Source organism: Cibotium barometz, chromosome 7, assembly GCF_041138505.1.
Source record: "Cibotium barometz isolate CiBa-2024 chromosome 7, ASM4113850v1, whole genome shotgun sequence".
Classification (NCBI taxonomy): Eukaryota; Viridiplantae; Streptophyta; class Polypodiopsida; order Cyatheales; family Cibotiaceae; genus Cibotium; species Cibotium barometz.
In genome coordinates, this window is record NC_141052.1 from 36,559,682 (window position 1) to 36,583,082 (window position 23,401).

The 23,401-nt window shown below is 47.1% G+C and overlaps 1 protein-coding gene across 7 annotated transcripts in view; it reads left to right on the forward strand.

Annotated features, from left to right (window-relative positions):
- Window positions 1-23,401, forward strand: part of LOC147636941 (ABC transporter A family member 8-like) — a 93,553-nt gene that overhangs the window by 32,222 nt on the left and 37,930 nt on the right. For 4 of the 7 annotated variants that reach the window (XM_086800526.1, XM_086800522.1, XM_086800523.1 and 1 more), the window contains exons 2-4: window positions 17,602-17,983; window positions 18,086-18,165; window positions 18,369-18,474. In XM_086800526.1, the coding sequence (XP_086656652.1) occupies window positions 17,602-17,983; window positions 18,086-18,165; window positions 18,369-18,474 (568 nt within the window). Of the gene's footprint in view, window positions 1-17,601; window positions 17,984-18,085; window positions 18,166-18,368; window positions 18,475-23,401 lie in introns of those variants that run through there. The other 3 variants (XM_086800527.1, XM_086800528.1, XM_086800529.1) reach the window with 3 other exon arrangements.

Sequence of the window (23,401 nt, forward strand, 5' to 3'; positions counted from 1 at the left end):
GGGTAAAACAAAGTACTACCAACGCTTTGTTGACATGTTTTCTGAGAAGATGTATCCTATAAATCTGTTGACAAAGAAGAATGTTTCTTTCCAATGGGGGCTCGATCAAATTCAATCTTTTTGTTTGCTCAAGGAATGCATGAGTCAAAGTCCAATTGTGCAGCCTCCTAGGTGGGGGGAGGACTTTTATGTGAACCCAAGTGTCTCATCACATTCAGTGGGTGCTATACTCTTGCAAAAGGGAGAGTAAGGGCGTATGCAAGCAGTGTATTATGCAAGCCGACAACTCACTGATGCCGAGGAAAGGTATGGTGAAATGGAGAAAGGTGGTTTGTCTCTTGTTTTTGCAGTAAAGAAGTTCAGGTCATACTTGTTACCTCGCCCTTTTTTCTTCCTCATATCTCAATCTTCTTTACAATTCTTGGTCCGTAAACCTAATCCTGCAGGAGGAAAGTTTGGAAAGTGGATTTGTGAGCTTCAAGAATTCTCTTTCACTATTATTACAGAAAACACCACTAGGACCTCTCTTGCAGATTTGCTTACCAGGAAGGAAGAGGAAGAAGGAACAGGAGCAAAGGAAGAAGTGTATGAAGATTTGGAGACACCACCAACTGCCTTCACTATGCATTTTGATGGAGCCTTTAGCCCTTCCAGGCAATGTGGGGCTGGGGGGATAGTTTTATTTGATCCAGAAGGAAAAGAGGTACGGGCCAAGGGTAGGGAATTTCCAAAGGCTATATCAAATAATGTGGCTGAGTACAATGCATTAATTTGGGGATTAGAAGATTGCATAAAAGATGAAATTAAAGAGGTAGAGGTTAAAGGGGATTCACAATTGGTCATCCGACAAATGAAAGGAGAATATAAGGCAAGGAGTCCTAATCTCCAAGAATTGTATAAAAGGGCAATGGAGTTGAAAGAAGCTTTTGAGTTTTGTAAATTTGTGCATGTTAACAGGAAGGATAATCAAAAGGCTGATGAATTGGCTACTAAAACCTTGGCTTCTTTCAAAGTAGCTACTCTTGCATTAATGGATACAGGTTGGCCTGAGCTCCAAGATGTTCAACACTATTTAGATACAGGATACTTCCCTCCTGGATTGAATCCTCAACAGAAGCAAAGGCTTACCAGGAAAGCTCATCCTTACACAATTCTAGGGGATGTTCTTTGCAAGCAAGGTAAGGATAAGATTCTTAGGAGGGTAGTGAGCCTGGAAGAATCTAAAAAGATTATGGAATTATGTCATGAATGTTCAGGTCACTTTGCCTCAGCCAGCACAACTCGGAGGATCCTTAACACAGGGTATTATTGGCCTCGACTCAGCAAAGATGTCTATGAGTGGTGCAGAAGCTGGGAAGTATGCCAGGCATATGGGTATAAGCAATTGATTCCCGGACCCTTAAACCCTATCCCAGCATATGGTCCATTTGAAAGGTGGGGATTAGATTTTGTGGGTCCACTTCCTCGTTCCTCACATGGGAAGTATTACATATTGGTGGCCACGGATTATGCAACAAGGTGGGCAGAAGCAAAGGCAATGGTCAATAATAAAGCAGTGGCTGTGGTATCTTTTCTCAGGGAATACATATGTGCCCGATTTGGGTGTCCATTAGAAATCCTTACGGATGGGGGGAGGTCTTTCAGGAATACACTGATTGAAGCTTTGGTGCAGAAATTAAAAATAAAGCATGCTATGTCAACTCCCTATTATCCCCAATGTAATGGTTTAGTAGAAAAAACTAATGGACTGCTTTGTGGATCTTTGTCTAAGCTAGTGGATACTATGAAGAGAAAGTGGGATGTGCATTTGCCAGAGGTCCTATGGGCCTATAGAACAACTCACAAACTCTCTCTTGGTTTCACACCTTTTCAGTTAGTTTATGGAATGGAGGCTATTTTGCCAATAGAATTGGAAATCACAAGCCTTCGCACATCTTTTGCACGCTTGAATAATGAAGAAGAAACACATGCCCAACGCTTAGCACAACTGGAGATCTTGGATGAGAGGCGACTTCAGGCACTTCAAAATTTGGAGGCTGCACAACAACGGTGCAAGGCAAGGCATGACACTCTCACGAGGAAGAAGAAGAAGCCAGAACTCAAGCAAGGAAGCTTAGTCATGAGGTATGATGGCTGTGTGGAGAAACGGCTTGATAAGAAGCTTCTTCGACGATGGGAAGGCCCCTTCAGGATAAAGCAAAAGTTCAAAAATAACACCTATCTTCTAGAGGATGCAAGTGGCCAAGAGGTTCCTGGACGTGCCAATGAGTACCGGCTAAAGATATTCTACCCTTGAGCACCATGGCCAGCAGACCCCCCAGACAAGCATGGAGGATCTGCAGGGGGGGGGGGAGATGTGACGTGAAAAATTGATATCTTTCATTGTCAATTTTGTGCATATTTTGATGGTTTCGCAATGGTAATAAGGTGGAAGCTTGTCCAAGAAGATTGCGGTGCCCACAATGGAATAACGGCGTGGTGATGCGGCGGCTTGGCGGCTACCCCGATAACAACATTCTATCTTCAAATATAATGGTTTTACTTGATTTAGGGTGCACACATTGTAAATGCCACAAGTATGCTTGATAAATACTTTGGTATGGTAGATAGGCTAGTGATGTGGAAAATAAAAGTGGGCCTTCATGCTCACATGGATTTTAATTGTATTATTAATATGGTATTCACCATAAGGCTACAAGTTGGGGAGTGTGGAAGGCGTGTGGAGGAGTGTGTGTAGGTGCATAATTGGGAAAGATTCTTCTAGAATGCCTACATGGAAGAGGAGAATTCCGCCATGTGTAAGTGGACATGCCACTTAGACTTGGCTATTATCTCATCACACTCTCAAAGTCAAAAAGTCTTCAATTTAATAATCAATAGAAGACTTAGCCTAAGAGGACAATTGATGGTGACATCTACCCTTATGTCACTGAAGGGTTGAAGATTTTTATGTTGTAATTTGTAACAATGGAAGAGAGGGTGATTCTCCACCTATAAAAGGAGCCCTCCTCTCCCTTTCAAATCAAGGAATGAGCCTCCTCAATTGAGCATTTTGTGTCATTGCCATTCTCTTATCTTTCAAACCCCTATTCAAACACTCTCTTTACATGTGAATGTCTCATTTAGCATTAGCTCCTCATGCTTAACCCAATTTTGGACCTCTTTGATAATTCATGATAAGTGGGATAAGGAGTTATTATCTTGGCGGGTCTGTGACTTCTGAAGGTAGCCCTTGCCTTATTGCCGCCCTCCTTTGGAGGTACCAATGGTTTTAGCGGTAATGAGCATGTGGAAAGACTTTGGGGACCATAAGTAAATCTTTACGATTGTCCGCTGAACAATGTTAACCCTTACCCTCTAGCTTGAATCATGAAGGAGATGAAAGGCAAGAGGCTATGTGAAAATTGAGGTTTCATGCAAAGAGAGAGAAGTGCAGTTTTTGTGGTCCAATACTCAATTTTCAACCAGTAATTACTCATCACTCGGGTGTTGGTTTCTTAAATTGATCATATGGCTAGGAAGCTCTTTCTATGCTCTTTCCACTCATGTAACTAATTTCTTAATCCCTTACTTCATTGATGATCAGAATTTCTCCCAAAGTTGCTAATTTTTAGTCGAATTTTGGCAGTTCTATAGTCTTGTAGTAAAATGCTCATAACTTTTCGCTCGGTTGTCCGTTTTTGAAAGTTTTTATATGGGCGCGAAGCTCTCTTCAAGATCTACGCATCTATATAATCCTTTTTTGCACAGCCTATATGGATTTTAAACTGCAATTCTCTGTGTATCCCTGTTTTTATAGAATTTTGGCAGTTTTATAGTCTTGCAGTAAAATGCTCATAACTTTTCGCTCGGTTGTCCGTTTTTGAAAGTTTTTATATAGACGCGAAGCTCTCTTCAAGCTCTACGCATCTATATAATCCTCTCTTGCACAGCCTATATGGATTTAAAACTGCAATTCTCTGTGCATCTCTGTTTTTTATAGATTTTGGCCATTATTTCTTCTTAATCATGATTAATTCCTCCTAATCTCTTATCAAAAGGCAAACCCCATGTGTCTTATCCTCTTGTAAGTGATTGCTATATTCATTTTCTTTAATGTGTTCCGTTCAAATCGCCCAATTCGAACGGATGAACCTTACCAATACTCCCCGTATGTTTCCGTTCACATAATCCTGAGTCGGAAGATTTTCTTCCAACAAAGAATCGCCCTCTTGTTTGGAGCTGCAAGACTGGCAGAAATCCTTGCTTCTCCGGAGCCTTTCATCTTTCCTTCCATGAATTATGATCTCACCTTTGATGTGTATATCTTTATCTTAACTTAGGGAGAGAAAGGGAGGTGAGGAGGCTGTGAGGTTTCATATAAGTGTGTTTTGATTCTAAGAAGTGACCGAAGTCCAAACCCCAACTTCGTGTCACAGTACCTTTCATACTAACTAAGCCTGGCATGAACACACAGAGTAGCACCTCCTGGTTGGAGGCCACCATCTCCTTGTCCTGGTCTTTGTGGGCTAAGCCACCAAGTTCCATCCTAGCCAATGGCCATAGATGGGTGAGTACGTTGGTGCTGCGAAGATCGTGAAGATGATGAGATAGCTCAACTGTCTGACCCTGGATGGCGGTAGTCACCAACTCTGAGTCCCACTCCATCCCTGGGGCTGCACTTAAAGGGAAAGAGAAGATCATCGCACCATTCTCTGGCGTAGAGGGTATGGAGTGGTAAAAAACCACACATATCCGAAGAGCTGCTATTGTCTCCTCAAACATCTCTGTCCCTTTCCCTTGAAAGACAACGGAAGAAACTATAATCCATCGGCTGCCCTAACATCCTGGCGGGCTGCCTGGGGACTCTGGCGGGAGAGCCCTTACTGGGGAGGCGGCAAAGGCAATCTCAACCAGCTTAAAGAAACGGTGAATGGAACTTGCCGGTTGCCTCCGCTCCGGGTCGGGGGCTACTGGGGGGCGACGGGAGTGCTCTAGAGAGGTGGAGGGGGGGAGGAGGGCGGGCTCCAATGCAGAGGACGGGGCTGAAGAAACTACTGCGGGTAAAGACGTTGGCGAGAATGGAGGAGGGGGAGGCGGCGGAGGAGGAGGCAGAGGGGTCGGGGGGGCGGGGGATGGGTGTTGTTGGGCGAGGTCCATCGAAGAGGAAGATTGTTGGGAAAGGCTCACCGGGCACTCGGCGGGGTCTACCGGCATCACTGAGCTCTGAGGGTCAGGGGAGGTCTCTCAACGGGGAATCGGTCGCCAAATTGAAGGGGCCAGAGGGGCTAGCTCAGTGATTGGAGGGGCCCCACTAGTGGGCGCTGTGATAAATGCTCATAACGGTTCTCTGACATAACTGAATCCTCCTGTGCTTTGCCAGCCTGGCGCGCATGTTGATGGCGCTCCGCCCTAGTGGTCAGCTGATAGCTCGGGCGTGGGCCAACCCACTCTCCGGCAGCTGTGTCGTCCACGGCTGGGACTTGGTGCTCTGCTGCCTGAGAGCCTGCCTCTCTCTATACCCCCTGGTGAGGATCTGAACGGGATTTTTTTTTTTTTTGGGGGGGGGTGTAGACATATGCTCACTTATGGTAGTGCTATGTGTGAACAGGGCGCTACCAAGGGCACTTTTTTCCATGTGGTTTTTCCCCTTGGATATCAAGTGTGAAAGGACACTCTACATATAATATTTTGTATGTAGCTGCCTGAGAGCCTGCCTCTCTCTATACCCCCTGGTGAGGATCTGAACGGGATTTTTTTTTTTTTTGGGGGGGGGGGGTGTAGACATATGCTCACTTATGGTAGTGCTATGTGTGAACAGGGCGCTACCAAGGGCACTTTTTCCCATGTGGTTTTTCCCCTTGGATATCAAGTGTGAAAGGACACTCTACATATAATATTTTGTACTTCTATATTATATGGATGTGGCAGACATGCAAGGGTTGACTTGCATTTTGTGGATACCACACTTTTGGCTCTCTCTCTCTCTCTCTCTCTCTCTCTCTCTCTCTCTCTCTCTCTCTTTTCTGTGTGTGAGCTTCTCTATCCTGCACCTAACCCTAATGTGCAGGTTTGTGTGTGTGAGTGTGTGAGTCCAACACCAACAATTGGTATCAGAGCAGGGAGCTGGCCCTGGAAGAAAACTTGCAGATTTCCGTCGTCCTGCGAATTTCCGTCGTCGGCGCTTCCGTCCGCCGACAGTTCCGTCGTTGCTCCGCCTGGTCCGTCTGCCCTACGCGCCACCTCCGCCTGCTCTGTGCACCACCGCCATGTCCGTGGGCCCCATGTGCTCCTCCTCTTTGACTATCCAGCTCCGGCGGCTCCCTCCAACGGCCATCTTCACCCTCTACACGCCAATGCCTGGTTGCTGGCCCGTCAACATCTGCACGCCTGCCCTTGGCTGCTGGCCCGTCAACATCTGCACGCCTGCGCCTAGCTGCTGGCCCGTCAACATATGCGCATGTGTGCTCCCGCCTAACACCTGCTTTACATGTGCTGCCCTTGCCTAAAGGTATTTCTTTGTACACATTTTTGTTCAAATACAAATACAAATTTTGGAGCCATTTCAGGGCAGGTTAGATTTAAACAAAATTCGGGGGATTTGCCAGAAGTTGCCCTCTGCCAGAAAAATTGCAGGTGGTGCCATTCACTTTGTTTGGTTTGGAATTTGGGGGTTTTCAACATTGAGGTCAAAATCAGCAAATTGAATCTCTTTCAGTTGCAGAAATTTGGGGCTTTTGTGAAAATTGGCCAATTAAATGCACATTGAAGCGATTGGAGTGCATAAAAATTGGGGATTTTCAGATTGGAGCATGTAATTGGGCATTACAGCTGTGATTTGTTACGTATGTATACACATTGTGTGTAATTGGACAATTTGGTGCAGGTTTACACTTGCTTTGGTTTGCAGGCATACATTTGCATAGGACATTTGGTTGCCTGGCAGTGCACATTGGTGCTTGGTTTGCTTGCAGGTATATTTTGTTGACATGGCACAGAATGCTAAAGATGTATTTGATGTGCTCACCCAGAAGGACAAGTTGGATGGATCTAACTACTTCCTCTGGAGTTTTATGATCCGTAATTTGCTGGTAGCCAAAGGGCTTTGGGGCATTGTGTGTGGTGATGACACACGCCCACTTACCATACAGCCAGCCACGCCTCAAAGGGGAGGTGCTCAAAGAGCTCCTGATGTAGAACCTGCTCCCACACAAGAGCAGAAGAGATGGGACTCTAGAGATGCACAGGCCATGTCATTGATAGCCCTTTCAGTGAAAAGGACTATTATTCCGCACATTCGTTCTTGCAAGACATCGAAGCTTGCATGGGAGAGAGTCGCCCCACTCACTTTCAAGGTGGGAGAGGGTGGCCAGCTTCAGAGGACACGACTAGATTTGGATGGGCTCCAGGGATGTATTCTTCAGAGGGTGCGGGTGGTCGGCTTTCATCAGAGACAGTGGCATGTAGACCCCTCACCGGCCTCGATAGGGGAGGACTGTTCTTGGAGATTATGGGCTTGGGACAGCAGGCCTCTTATTCGCCTTCAGTGGGATCCAGGTGAGTGGTTTTGGCGAGATCCCTACTTGGCCCCTACCAGCCCAGGCATCCCCTTTTTTCAGTACACAGCGAGGTTGGGGCGGCGGATTCAGAGACACAGGATAGCGAGCACCCCGGCGGCGGCCGAGCATTGGCGGCGACAGGGGCTCTCCCCTGCCTTTCTTAGGGACTTCTGGCAGCGCCTTTGGGCCAGCTTCCGGCCCCGGAAGGTGACGCTGTTTCTCTGGCTCACAGCGCATAGAGGACTGGCTGTGGGGGCTTGGCTAGCTTTCGGCAGTCACCCAGCGTCCTGCCCTCGGTGCGGCCATGCACAGGAGTCGCAGCGGCACTGCTTATGGGATTGCCCACAGGCACAGCAAGTCTGGCAGCGCGCTCTCAGGATGGTTTTTGCAGGCTCACCAGGTGAGATGCTGGTGACGTGGGGTGCGGTGGCTTGGGCCACGGACAGCGGCCCGGCCCTTGGATATGAGGACGTCCCTGGCAGTGCGACCATCCAGGTCTCTGACAGGGTGATGGCGGTGGTTCCGACGCCAGACTTCTCTTCGGCAGCCCCTCAGGAGGGGGTCAGGCACAGATGGGAGTTGATCAGCAGCATGACGGCTTGGCACATTTGGAGAGCCCGATGCAGGGAGGCCATTGACCGCCAGGCGACTCCACCGGCGGAGGTCACACAGGCCCTCTGGGTGGACATCATTCACACCTTGAGAGGACATTGGGGGAAACTCCAGGGCGACTCGGATCGCATGAGAGGGCGCCGCAAGGCTTTCCTCCGCACTTGGCAGCCTGGCCCTTTCCTCACCGCGAGGGGCGAGGATGTCACTTGGCACTACAGGCCTCCAGTTTGGCTTTTCTCACCTCCCACATGTACTACTAGGTAGCCCCCCCCAGAGAGCGGCCAGCCATGGAGGTGGAGCTCAGGTGTTCACTGTGTTTTTATCCCTCCTTGCGAGGTGAGCTTTGTAGCCTTATGGCGTTTTCTCATTAACTAATAGAAGGATCTTTTTTCCAAAAAAAAAGAAAAGAAAAAAAAAAGAAGCTTGCATGGGACACATTGGAAGCAATGTATCAGGTACGCAACGAGGCAAGAGTTGCCTACTTGAAGAGGCAATTGGATCTTCTTTCTATGGATGAGGGTGACTCCATGGCAGATCATCTCACCAAAGTGATAGATTTGCAGGAACAATTGCTCAACATTGATGAGGTTATCCCAGACAGACAGATGGTCACCAACACTCTTCATTCTTTACCACCTTCCTACTTGGGCTTTCACACCTCTCTCAACCTCTCAATGAGAGGAGGTGGTGATCCCGTCACCTTTGAAGAGCTGGTGGGTTTACTCTTGCAGGAAGAGCAAACAAGAGCAAACTTATCGAGCAACCGTGGTGGAGACAAGGCATTTACAGCCAAGGATAACGGTAAAGCAAAGAGCTTTAAGCATGGGGGACAACAGTCTAGCAAGGCTGGTCATGGACATCCCTCTTCTGGTGGTGAAAAATCTGACAAAGGGGATGCAAACAAGCCCAAAAAGAAGGGCAAATGTCACTACTGCCATAAGCCTGGACACTACATCAGTGAATGTAGGAAGCGGATTGCAAAAGAGAAAAGAAAAGAAGCAGGCAATGCACTAGCAGACTCTTTTGATGACAAAGCACAGCAATCAGCTAATGTAATCCAAGAAGAGTACACTTTTTTTGGTCACATGCACTAGTGGCACACCAAGTGCTTCAGACACTGATATGTCTTGCATTGCATCTGACAGACAGAATGCATCATGGTATTTTGATAGTGGTGCTTCGAGCCACATCACTTCATGCAAAGATGTATTTCAGCACTTGGTATATGCTTCAAATGGCCGCACTGTATCATGTGCAGATCATACCACATATCCAGTAAAGGGAATTGGCAATGTCATACTTATTGCAGCCAATGGTGCCAATATTTGTATGAAAAATGTATTGTATGTTCCAGGGATAAAGAAAAATCTGCTCTCCGTCTCAGCCATAAACGACCAAGGTTTAAAGGTTGAATTTGAAGATGGGAAGTGTTTGGTAAAAGACCCATCAAAGGGTTATGAAATAGTCACTTCTGGAACACGATACAAAGGCTTGTATAAGTTGGACAGCTATGACAAGCGTACTTATGATGCAAATACAGTGGCTGCCCACACTCCTGCTATGCATGATGCAGAGCTATGGCATGCTCGTTTTGGGCATGTAAATTTTTGCAGTTTGATGCTTTTGTAGAAGCATCATATGGTTGATAATATGCTACCTCTTGAGTCTCCACCAAGACATGTATGTGAGGGGTGTATTTTGGGAAAGATGCAACGAAAACCATTCCCCAAAGATGGAGCTATTAGAGCTGAAAGTAAATTACAGCTCATACATAGTGATGTATGTGGTCCAATGCGGACACCATCCATAGGGGGGCATCTTTACTGCGTCACATTCATTGATGACTACTCCAGGTTTGCTTGGGCTTACCCCTTGAAAGCGAAAGCAGATGAGTTTACATGCTTTCGACACTTTGTAGCAATGGCTGAAAATATGTGTGGATGTAAAGTCCAAACACTCCGCTCAGATAGAGGTGGAGAATACATGTCAAATGCATTCAAGGATTATATGCTTCAAAAGGGCATCAAACACCTATGTACTGTGCCTTATACACCGCAGCAGAATGGTGTAGCTGAAAGGAAAAATAGATCTCTCATGGAGATGGCAAGATGCATGGTGAAAGCACAAAAGTTGCAACACAAATTTTGGATGGAAGCTATAATGTGTGCAACTGATGAACAGGTGTCCAACAAAAGCTTTGAAAACCATAACACCATTTGAGGCTTGGTATAGCCGAAAGCCAACAGTGGACTCTATGCGTACATTTGGGTGTTTGGCATATGCACATGTGCCAGAACAACTCCGAACAAAGCTAGATGACAAAGCAATGAAATGCATTTTTGTGGGCTACAGCAATGAGAGCAAAGGATACTGTCTTTATAATCCAACTACATGAAGGATTTTTGTCAGTAGAGATGTGGTATTTGCTGAAAATTCAGAACAGTCCATGTACAGCTTGTACAAAAGTAATGATACAGGCATACAAGACATGTTTGATGGACTTTTACCCATTGCAATTAGGGGGGATTCAGATCAGCCAGCCCCTACGCAAGAAAATCCTCATGTAGAACATGTGGAATAGCCAGCCATTCAGCCCCCTTCTATGGAAGAAGTGGAAGATCTTGTCAGGGAAGAGCAAACAGCCATAGACACAGCCAAGTCAGTGCCAAGATGGTTGCTGAAAACTTTGCAAGAAAGCAAACTTGCAGCTCCACTCACAGGTAGAACAAGGGCTAGTTCCAGCCATGCTTTGAATATACATCGTGGGGAGTTTGCATTAGCAATGGGTGGTCTCTTTGATTCAGAAGAGCCTTCTTCTTATGAAGAAGCACATGAGAATGAGCATTGGTTGCAAGCTATGCAAGCTGAAATTTCTTCTATCATGAAGAACAATACATGGGATCTTGTGGAATTGCCTAAAGGCAAGCATGTCATTGGAACAAAGTGGGTGTACAAAGTCAAAAGAAAGTCTGATGGTACTATTGACAGGTACAAAGCCAGACTTGTGGCTAAAGGCTACTCCCAGAAAAAGGGAATAGATTATGAAGAAACTTTTGCTCCTACTTTCATTGCCTGCACATAAAGGATGGAAAGTGAACAATTGGACATCAAAACTGCATTCTTAAATGGAGATTTATAGGAGGAAGTATATGTAAATCAGCCCATTGGTTTTGTAGTTTCTGGTGAGGAATATAAAGTATGCAGGTTACACAAAGCATTGTATGGGTTAAAGCAAGCTCCAAGAGCTTGGTATGATAAGATACATGCTCATCTAACCAGCCCAGGTTATGTGAATAGTCCAGCTGAAAGCACCTTGTATGTGAAGAAAACCGATGCCGATGTTCTCATAGTCATCTTGTATGTAGATGACATGCTCATTACAGGTACTAGCAAAGCACAAATTTCAGATTTCAAAACTGATTTGAAAGCTGAATTTGATATGTCAGATTTGGGGCCTTTACACTACTATCTCGGCATACAGTTTATGCATACAGATGATGGCATTGTTATGCAGCAAACTAAGTACATAAAAAGTTTTCTAAAAAGGTTTCATAGGGATGAATGTAAGCCCATTTCTACTCCGGTAGAACCAGGTGTACGGCTTACTATGCATGATATTGGAGAGCCTTTTGAGGCCGGCATTTACAGCCAGGCAGTGGGATGCCTCATTTACTTGTGTAACACAAGGCCAGACATATCTTTTGGGGTGTCTTTGTTGAGCAAATTCATGCACAGCCCAGGCACAAAGCATTGGCAAGCAGTCAAACGTATTTTTCGTTATCTTAAGGGTACGCTGGATCTTGGTTTGTTCTATCCCAAGGGGGGCAGCTTGCAGCTTTATGCATACAGTGATTCAGATTGGGCTGGTGATTATGATACCAGGCAATCTACCAGTGGGAATTGTTTTTTTCTTGGCAGTTCATGCATATCTTGGTTGAGTAAAAAGCAATCCACTGTTGCCACATCTACTTGTGAGGCTGAGTACAGGGCAGTCTTCACAGCTACAGTAGATTGTGTATGGTTGAGGAGACTATTGGCTGATCTTCGTGAGTGTCAGCAGACACCCACCACCATTCTCATTGATAGCCAGAGTGCTATGGCCGTGGCACGAAATCCAGTATTTCATGCACGTACCAAGCACATTGAGATTCATTATCACTATGTCAGAGAGAGGCTACATGCACGGGAGATCAGTTTATCTTACTGCCCTACACAGGATAATGTTGCAGATCTATTCACAAAGGCTTTACCTCGAGAAAAGTTTGAGGCTTTCTGCAAAGCTTTGGCTTACTCTCATATAGAGAGTGATCTGCTACCTTGTACAGGTTCACACTTCCACTACAGGGGGGATTTGTAGGCATATGCTCACTTATGGTAGTGCTGTGTGTGAACAGGGCTTAACCAAGGGCACTTTTTCCCATGTGGTTTTTCCCCTTGGATATCAAGTGTGAAAGGACACTCTACATATAATATTTTGTACTTCTATATCATATGGATGTGACACACATGCAAGGGTTGACTTGCATTTTGTGGATACCACACTTTTGGCTCTCTCTCTCTCTCTCTCTCATTTCTCTGTGTGAGCTTCTCTATCCTGCACCTAACCCTAATGTGCAGGTTTGTGTGTGTGAGTGTGTGAGTCCAACACCAACAGGGGGGGCGGGGGGGGGGGGGGGGGGGGGGGGGTCTCTCGGACTGATGTTGAGGGAAAGCTCTGGCTAGATGGCCCATCTGCGTGCAAATGAAACATTGACATGGAAGGCCTAAATACTCCACTCATTGAAGGACGGGGTCTTCCCGGAGGCATGGGATAGATATAACTTATCACACTGAATCCGGTGAGGCAACACAGATGGGGAGGGATGGAATCCCAGCTGCCCGTGCAAGGGTTGAGGAAGCGGGGGGGGGGGGATTCCATCACTCTCTTGATGGCACCACCAATCACCAGGAGGAGAGGAAGGTATTCCTTCCTAAGGCTTGGGAAGCAAACTATCACTGGGAAGCCTGACACACCAGCTAGAGGGTCAGACGCAGGATCGAAGCCATGCTACCACTGCGCAAAGAAGGCCTGCGCCGTACACAATGCAAGGGGGCTCAGCTGGATGACTCGGCCTGACGCTGTTGGCGAGTTGAACTCCACCTGGTAGTATCCACGCCCCAGAGGGTGAATGTCTGTGACCTTTGCAGGCTCACCAATGAGGCTCCCCTATAAAAGATCCCTAAGTTGTCCGTGCGCAGGGCGGCTACCAATAATCTTGCAGGTTGGAGGCCGCTAATGCTGCAACGGTCGTGGCGAGAATCTGAAGGTCTGCTTCGAAAAAGGATATGCAAGCAATGGCGGTCTCGGTTGGGGATGACGGAGCGGTTGCCATGGAGTCCTCCTCAGGGTGAAGACCAGAAAGAGCTGAGACTTGCGGAATAGAGGAACACCCCGAATAACCTACTTCAAGAAGGCTTATGACAGAATGGATTGGGCCGTCCTGGAGGGGAGTTGGGACTATGATCTGCCTGAGCTTCTCCCCAGCTTGTGTTCGAGGTGTCTCTGCCTTTTACTCCAGCGCCCACAGCCAGGTCTTTGTTCAGAGAGGGAGATGAGTTCCCTTTGCCGTTTCCCGCTCTGTGTGGCAGGGTTGTCCACTACTGCCCTTTCCTTTCCTCCTCGTAGCAGAGGCAATGCATTTTTACCTTCAGGCGAGCGCAGGACACTTCGCCTTCCCATTTGCACTCTCGAGGAGCTCCTCGATTCCAGTTTGCTGATGACGCTGCTGCATACCTTGAGGGTTCGGAGGGTAAACTTCGCGGTTTTGCGGCAGCGATCGAGGATTTTACCTCGTTTCATGAGATCAGGTCAATTGGCACAAGTTGTGTGGTTTTTTTAGGTCAACAGGCACCCAACTGGACTTGGAGGCTAGGTGACGGTTTTCAGTGGATCCCCCCTAGCACCTCAGTACGTTACCTTGGTTGTCAGGTGGGACTTGACATCACGACAGCAGTAGATTGCCCCTTTCCTCCTGAACATTCAGAGGAAACTTCTCTATTGGAGCTCTCCCTCGTCGGCCAGGCTGTAGTGGCCACAATCAGGTGACTGATGTCATGTCCCACCTCAGTATGTGTCATGTGCACAGTGGGTATCTACCGTGTGCTATACGCATGCAAGACTAGTGTCGAGGCTTGGGGAAGCTTGGAACTAGGCAGGCTGATTGACGAGCTGAGTTAGGGATATACTAACGGGCGGGCACCCAAGTATGGACGGGCGGGCGGCCAAGTGTGGACGTTTATTGGATATAGAGAGTCTCGCGAGTTTGTGAGAGCTCTATGGTCTTGGAGCCTGGATCTAGTGCAGACGTGCACCTGCTTTGTGCAGCCGAGGCCGGCAGCGATCTCGAGGCCGGCGAGGGCAGCTTCGTGGCGGTATGGGACGTGGCGAGGAGGAGATTGGTCGGTACGTCAACCTAGTTAGCTCAGCTCGTGGCTCGGTGGGGACAGCCAAGACTGTGGGCTCGCCCACGGCTGTCATGGTTGGGAGGTGAGTCAGGCCTGCACCCCCTTGCTTGTTTGTTTGTTCGTTTGTTTGCAGGATTCGAGTTTCGAACCAAGATCGATCACGAGGGAAGATCCGTGGGGTTTTGACAGTGGTATCAGAGCATACCTCGTGAACGAGCAAGTCGGTAGGTAGAGAAGAAGAGGTCGAAGAACGGTATGTGTTAAAAACTTGCTGTTTTTCTGTGCATACTGCAGTTTTCAGATTTGGTATGTGTTTTTTCTTCATCAAAGAATCCCATGTTGATGGGAGATGGTAGTGTAAGTAGGGTTGAATGCTTTTGCAAAGAAGAGGAAAGATGTTGTGCAGTCGCATGAGAGAAAACAGAAAAACAGGAAAAAAAAACCATGATGCTTTTCGTTTCTTTTCGTTGAACGAGAGAGAGAGAGAGAGAGTGAGAGAGAGCGTTTGTTCGTTGGCAAGGGTTGGCGTTGTCTATCGACGGTGCTGTGGCGGGTATTTTTATGCAGTCGCTTGCAGGTTGTTATTATGCTCTGGCGCACGTATCCAGGCGCTTGTGCGCTGGCTGACTTGTACGCTGGCAAAGAAGCAGGCGGCCAGGCCTGCATGACCAGGCGGCCAGGCAGCCAGGCCTGCGCAGCCTAGCGCAGGTGTCCCGGACAGGCCACGCCACGCACAGCAGGCGCCCAGGCCACTCACAACAAGTTGGCGCCCAGGCCACGTGGCCAAGCATACTTGGGCGGTGGCAGGCGCAGGCTGGCGTGAAGCGCAGCTACCGGCAGCAGCCGTCGGCAGGCAGGGTCACGCCGCCAGTACTCGCCGTCAGCAGACAGACGTCAGCGCCGAGAGGAAAAGCATGCGCCTACAGAGGACCGACGGGCGAATCCAGGGGAGGGAAAAAAAAAACAAGAAAAGCTACGTTTTTTTTAGCTTTCGTTTTTTTGAGTTTAAATTTTTTTTTTTAAAAAAAAAGTTTACAAGTTCTCTCCTCTCTAAGGTTTCCAAGGTTTTTATTTTTTTAAGACTTTAGAATATATATATCCATATATATATATATTAAAATATATATATATATATATATATATATATATATATATATATATTCACGAAAAAAAAAAAACACAAAAGCTAAGCCAGCTTTTCGAGTTTTTTTTTGGCTTTTGGGAAACCTTTATAAACCCCCTCACGTGGGCTTCTTGCCACACATCTCTCAAGTTCTCAAGTTCTCAAGTTTTCAAGCTCTCAAGCTCTCGAGTTCGTTTACACTTTCATTGTGCAAAGATCGAATTTTCTCTCCACGTACCCTCTTCACGATGTCGATCCAAGAATCAGAGTTGGAGCCCCTCGTGGAACGCGAAGGCTTGCCGGCTACGGAAGGAACCGATGCCGATCTTTTTGACGAGTTTGTGTCAAAATCAGATTTCCAAGAGTTCAAAGTAGCTCTCGAAGCTTCTTCGACGGAACGTCAGGCACAAATCGCAGCCCAGATGCAGGCTTTGCAGAACTCCATCGCTCTCTTGACCACTACCCTCTCTACTTTCTCGGGAATGGATACCTTGGCTTCAGCTTTAGGCCCCAATATTACTCCGGAACCGTTCGGGGGCGAGCAAAAGCAGAGAACCAAGGAGATCGAGGACACTTGGCTACACAAGTGGCAAGTTCACTTTCAGTTTCATCCATATGATGATGGAAAGAAGATACAGTTAGCAGCAGGTTTCCTGTCCGGCAAAGCTTTGCTTTGGTGGAAGGAATTGAACCCAAAGCCAACCCTGTGCTATACGCATGCAAGACTAGTGTCGAGGCTTGGGGAAGCTTGGCAAGAGCCTATAAAAGGGTGGCCAAGGTTAGTTATTGGATATAGAGAGTCTCGCGAGTTTGTGAGAGCTCTATGGTCTTGGAGCCTGGATCTAGTGCAGACGTGCACCTGCTTTGTGCAGCCGAGGCCGGCAGCGATCTCGAGGCCCACGAGGGCAGCTTCGTGGCGGTATGGGACGTCGCGAGGAGGAGATTGGTCGGTACGTCAACCTAGTTAGCTCAGTTCGTGGCTCGGTGGGGACAGCCAAGACTGTGGGCTCACCCACGGCTGTCATGGTTGGGAGGTGAGTCAGGCCTGCACCCCCTTGCTTGTTTGTTTGTTCGTTTGTTTGCAGGATTCGAGTTTCGAACCAAGATCGATCACGAGGGAAGATCCGTGGGGTTTTGACAGTATGTTACCTTGGTTGTCAGGTGGGACTTGACATCACGACAGCAGCAGACTGCCCCTTTCCTCCTGATCGTTCAGAGGAAACTAGCTCTCCCTCTCCCTCGTCGACCGGGCCTACGGTCCGCAAGGGCCATCTGATCACCTGACTTTGCTACCTGGCTTTCCAAATCTCCCGTGCATGACTGAGTTCCTGCCCATTGCTAAGGCTGCCTGCCTGTCTGCTAAAACATCCATACAACCCTGCCAGTGCTTATCACAGGTTGGATGTTCCTAATGTCTATACTTCTAGAAACTGGATTTGATCTTGGAAAGCTTGTCCTGGCCTTTTAAGTCTCTTTGTGCTCTGTTCTTGTCTATTCTCCTATAGTGTCAAGTCTGGAGTTTGAGGCTTGTGTGTGTGTGTGTGTGTGTGTGTGTGTGTGTGTACGTGTGCACGTGTGCGCACCCACACCCACACCCACACCCACACCCATACCTCTATAAAATGAAGATTGCATCCATTGAGTTGGATTTTCTTTTTCTCAAGGTAGCTGCTGGTTTGTTTGATGAGTTACTTCTTCTCCTCTTAGGTTTATATTCATGTTGTGGCTTTGTAGTGTTAGCTTCTTGATTGATCTAAACTTTTTTCCCTGGAGCATACCGACTTCCTTTGTATGATGGTTGTGTGGTCAAATGGTTTTTAAGAATTGCTGCTTCTTTGATTGTGTGATTTTGCCCTTATATTTCAATGGATTTGTGTGATGCAGAAACGAAAGATGGCTACGAATTTATGCCTGATTGGATTTCCAGTAATTTTATGTACACTACTTGTGCTCTTTCAAATCATCATAAACAGGATTCTGAGTGGTCCCAGTCATTCATGTGGTTGCACATGCGTACCTACAAATGATGCAAGCATCTGCAAAAAGGAGTGTGGCATAGAGTATTCGAGTCCAGCGCAAGCAATCTTTTGTGCTATTCCAAAGCCACCACATTGGCCAGCAGTATTACAAGTTCCAGCATCTCAATACAGAGCAGTCGACCAGCATATTAATATGTTTCCAGGCTTGCCGGATGTTTCGTGCCGATGGTGGGGCTCTTGTCCAGCTAGCTTTCTCTACACTGGCAAAAACCAGTCTGTTGCTAATGGTAACAGTCTGGAAGGCACTCAAATATATGACTTTTTTTTGAACTATATTATTAGTTTTCAAAACTAATAACGATTATTAATAATGGATGTTGGTTTCGTAGACATGGTATCAGGGTTCTTTTCAAGTTCCTTTCCATCAAACATTTCGGATTTGCTACGCACATTGTCTGAACTTGTGCCGGTAAATTACTTGAATGCTTTCTTAAAAAAAAGGAAAATCCCCAACAATCCCCCCTTCTCTCCCCCCCACTCCCCCACTTTCCTCCTGAAAAGGAAACAACACTAAGAAAAACCATATCTAAGATGTCTTCAAATGTTTTAACCATAATAAAAATGATAAAAAAATGCTATACATTTCTCTAGAAAATGCCTTCATTTTTGTAGGGAACACATTATGGTATATCTTCAAGCAATTTCCTTGAGCCTGCTTTCTACTCTGGTCGCCAAGTATATATCCTACAACCAAGCTGCTCAAGCCTCCTTTATCCTTGTGAGATTTATTAGACCTCTTTTTTGGTGAAAATTTATGAGTTTCTTTAATTTATCTCTCTCTCTCTCTCTCTCTCTCATACTTTATTTCATGTTCATTTTGTCCTTTTTTTTTCTGGACATCCAGAAGATATTGACAGTTGTACATTGATTTGTCTCATAGGTCGAGTTCGGCCTCTAGTAGACGTTAATACAGCTTTCTTTCTTTCTCTCTCTTTTGTTGTACCTCAGTAGGAGTATTTTCCTTTCATAGCTGTTTAGGACTGTTTTAGGACTTTTTTAGTTCTTTTTGTCTTACTTTTGATGCGACACCATCAGCTGTGTACTATGTTTTTGTCTCATAGGCCACTTTGGCCTTTCGCAGACGTTAATATATCTTTCTTTCTTTCTATCTTTGCCTTTTGACAGAGAGAGAAAAAAAGATGTTATTAACGTCTATGAAAGATCTGAAGGGTCTTTGAGAGCAAAAAGCTGTTACATGTGAATTATGAATGAGCTGGATGTCAAGACAACATGAAAAAAGTAAAAGACTAGCTGTTGAAAAGATAGACATGGTCAATGTACTACATAGACCGTGTGTGTACAATAAAGTAGGTAGTAGCAGAACCTCACTTGTCTGGGCTCATAATGTGTCCTCGTCCTTATCGATCGTGTACATGGCCTCAATATCCACCAACTGTGGGGTTGCTACTCTATATTGCTGAAGCAAGTCCTGGATCTCAAGCTGGTGAGTGGAGGGTCTGGCTCTCTGGAGGAACTGTGCCCTCATGCGGAGGGCTCCCTGGGTGTGCGTGATGCCAGCCTGCCGCGGGTCTGTGCTCACTCGAGGGGGATGTCTAGCTCTGTCCAGGTCCATGTGTCGTGGCAAATTTTGTGCAGGCTGAGTGTTTACTGGGGCTCTCTCCTAGGGGCCAAAGAAGTCAGTTATAGATGTTTGTGCGATATCTCGCATCCCAAGCTGCTGCCTCAACTCCAATAGGTATAGTTCCAAGCATCTCTGACCTTTTTAATGCATCACCGGTGACAAGGGACTGAACCCCTCCCTAAAGACAGTGGTAGCGTCTGCATATCTCTATCAGTTAAACCGGGCATCTAAGTATGTAATGCTTCTCAGACTTGATCTCCCCAGTACTACAAGCCTTTATACCTGCGTGTCTTGTGGGATGCCCTTTGCTCTCCCTGTCTCAATCAGAAGGCGGCGTAATGACATTCTCAGCTGACCAATGGCGTGGGACACGTGTTTGTGGAGATAACTGGCCCTCAATGAAACCATCCCCAGTGACCCTCAAGAAATGCTCTTTGTGGGACTGAAGGTTCGGGAAAAGCTCGGCCGGGGATATCCATGTCCAGTCTATATGAAGTCTAGTCAGATCTAGACGGATGATGCGGTTGATCTCCTGCCTTGAGAGATCAAGGAGGTGGGAGTCCAAGTTGTTCTCCAAGGGGGGAGGTGGTCCATCTCAAAGCCATGTGACTCAAATCAATTGGTGATGTGTGCATACCAAAAATGCTTTGTTCAAGAATGCACGCTGGCAGGTTAGGCGACCGAAATCTCTGTGCATTTCACATGCAGAGATCCATCTGATCTCCTTTTCGCAGAGTAGGTGAAGCCTTTTGACTCTGCCCTCATCATCATACTACCTGTTTTGAGGCTTCGAGCCTACTGGGGGTTTGGCAGTGAAGCAAAGAGTGTGCGAGAAGCTGGCTTGGGAAGACTCGGGTGAAATAGATGCGAGATGTGTTGTGATGGCTGAGAGTGGTGATGAGAGGTCAAGGTCGGCTGCTTGGCGGTATAAGTGATCTGAGTAGACTGAGTCAAGGTCACGATGGAAGTGAATACGGGGGTGGATATGGGGGAATGTATGGGTAGCAAGGAGCAAGATATGTTGAAGGTTAGGGATATGTGATCCACCCTAATGGGTGGTGGTGGAATGGTGAGGTCCGGGGTATGTCGCATAAGAGCAGGAAGCTCCAAGTATTCCACGATGTTGGAGCCGCCCTTGCAGGGGAAGCAGGTCAAGCTATGTGAGGTGGCCCAAGGGGACATCCTGTTGTAGATCAACTGCTCATGCATGGCTCCCATGTCCAAGAAACTCTTGCCATAGCTAGTGATGTCCCCAGTGTCCTGTGATGACTGTTATAGCCCTAGCTCCACAGGATCTCTCTCCAAGCATAACTAGGTCTGCATGAGAGTCAAACATATGCACCTGCATCTTGGCTGTCCGTGCATTGAAGTCGCCCAACAGGAGGATATTTTATTGTTGGGTGTACACGACAATATCTGCAAACAAAGGGTCATATGGTGACTGTCCCCATCGTGCAACAAATCCTATGCAAAGGCAGAAGTCTCTGGTGGAAAAAAGCATACTGCAATGTGTACTATTTGAAAGCCCAGCATGGCTAAACACATCCACATGAAACGGGGCCTCCTCATCCCGGCGCAAGTGGGGCTTAAACATGCATGTCACTCTTCCTAAGCCACATACCTCCCCCCTTCTCCTCTCGCAAGAGGCACGGGTATGCCTCCCATGTGCAGACACCCTCTGACCTCCGACCTTGGTTAGCCCTCTCTCGGTGTCTCCGTGTAGCAGATGATGTCTCTCCCTATGTAGGTTTTTGAGAAACTTCCCAGATCGGACCAAAGGGTCCCATTGTAGTTCCATGATTGCAGTTCCATGTGGAGTGCATTCTTGGTCCCATAAACCCTGCACTACTATGCAGAGGGTCGCTCAGTAGCGATGATGCAGTCATCTTGGTATACTGCCCATTTGCCTTCCTTTCTTGCCTCCATAACTTGGACCATTCCAAGTTTCTACTTGCAGGGGGGTGAGATCGTAACTCCGATAGATCTTTGCGTATTTCGCTAAGAAGGCAGCGTAGGACTCCCTAGTGAGGTCCTTCCCTGCTTGCCAAGTGTCTATGAAAGGGGTTCCAATGATGCCCATTTTTCGGCAGAAAGTCTTGCCATCTTCACTTGGGGAATTTCCTGTGGGGAGGCTATTGACTCATACATGTAGTGTGCGAGATTGCCTCCGCTTATCCTCTTCCAAGGAGGCCATCATGATTGTGTTTTGAGCCGCCGGTTTTTGTTTCTTGGGTACCTCCAACCACTTTGAGGTCTTGTCAAGGTCTTTCTTTACCACTTCTGCCCACCTAGAGAGAGAGAGAGAGAGAGAGAGAGAGAGAGAGAGAGAGAGAGAAATGAAATGAAATGATATATTAACGTCTCTAAGAGGCCATAGTGGCCTATGAGACCAAAACTGAGAGTACATCTGAAGTTGGTGTCTCATCAAAGAGAACAACTAAATGAGACTAAAAAGTACAATAAATTGATTGTCCTACAATTATAAGAACAGAACTGTAAGACTCCGAGATGATACTGAGTAGAAAATATTGGAAAATATTGAAAAATGTATATCAGGTAGATCCATGTATGCTTGACCAGGTGAAGTGTTGCCCTCTCCTTAGATCAAGTATCTCCGCCATGGGGCTGTCTAGAATGGAGAGGTCGTAGAAGCGAGGTAGGCGCCTCCGATGCCGAGCAATAATGGCTCTGATCTGGCGATGGTGAGGATGCCGTGGTCGGGATCCTGGTGGGTGTGGCCGACGAGCACGACATAAGATAACTGCTCTATCAGTGGTGACTCCCTGGGAGCGTGGTTGGTGCCCTGATGGCCCAATGCAGGAGGTATCAGGTGGTGTGTGGGTTGGGTTGCTGGTGCTGGTGCCGAAGAAATCTGTCAAGGTCCTTTGTCTAGGTACATCATGGCTCGGCCTCCTGTCTGCCAAGAGAGTCTCTCTGTGTCTCCTGAGTTCAAGTAGAAACAATCTCAGGCATCTCTGATCCTCAAACTCCATGACCCTCCTCTGTCTCTACCTCCTGGTAGCATAGCTGACAAATGCGGTCATCCAAGATCTGATGCACATATCGCCCTGTCTCAATCCGCAGCTGGTGTGATGAGGTCCGGATCTGTCCAATGGCACAACGTATCCCATGTGATAGGTGTACATCCATGTATGCCGGGCGGGTGATAAAATCATCTGTGAGAGGTGTAGAAAATGGCTCTTGTAATGAGCCATTTTTGTGTCCAAGGGCTCAAGGGGGCTAGTCCATGTCCTCTTTGTGTCCACTCTGATGATATCCATCCTGATCATGTGGTTTTGCTCTGAGCGGGTGAGATCCAAAAATGGACAATCCAAACTGTACTGAAAGGGTGGTAGTGCCTCTATCCGCAAACCATGTAGGTCAAACCATGATCTCATCTGAGCGTACCAACAATGAGTATCTCCATCCTCTGCCAACTGTATCCTCTGCTGAGGGAGCTCCCATAGCCGCTGTAAAAAGGTAACTGCCTGGAATAGAGCCTCGGTTACCATTGGTGGGGCACCCAGCTCAGCCCGAATAATCTCATGTGGTACTGACGATTTGCTCCGAATCATGCGGGCAATCATCACAATCAGTTGTCTCTCCATTTGCCTCCATCCCTGATCTGACCCTCTCTAAGATCTGTGATGTATACTAGGTCCCCAAATTGGAGCTCCGTACAGGAGGGTCGGTGTGACAAGCGTATCAAATAGCCACAATTTGGTGCGTGGCTCCTGAAACTGTATGTGTGCACACTGCCTCTCAAGTGCCCCCAAGGCTGCATGCCCTCAAGCTAATCTAGTTGCTGCTGCCTCCTTCAGGGAGAAATGCGGTCCTGTGAAAGTAACTCCCAAGTAGACATATGACCTGACGTACTCTAGCGGCTCCCCTCGAAAAGTGAACTGAGGCTCTGTTCTCGTCACCCATGCCCTTGTGGTGTTAAACACCATAACCTTGGTTTTCCCAAGGTTCACTGTCAGATCTTTATTCGTAGAGAAAGCCTGTAATGCATCCAGGTGTCTCTGTAATCCCTCCGGAGAGTCTGAGATTAGAACAATATCAT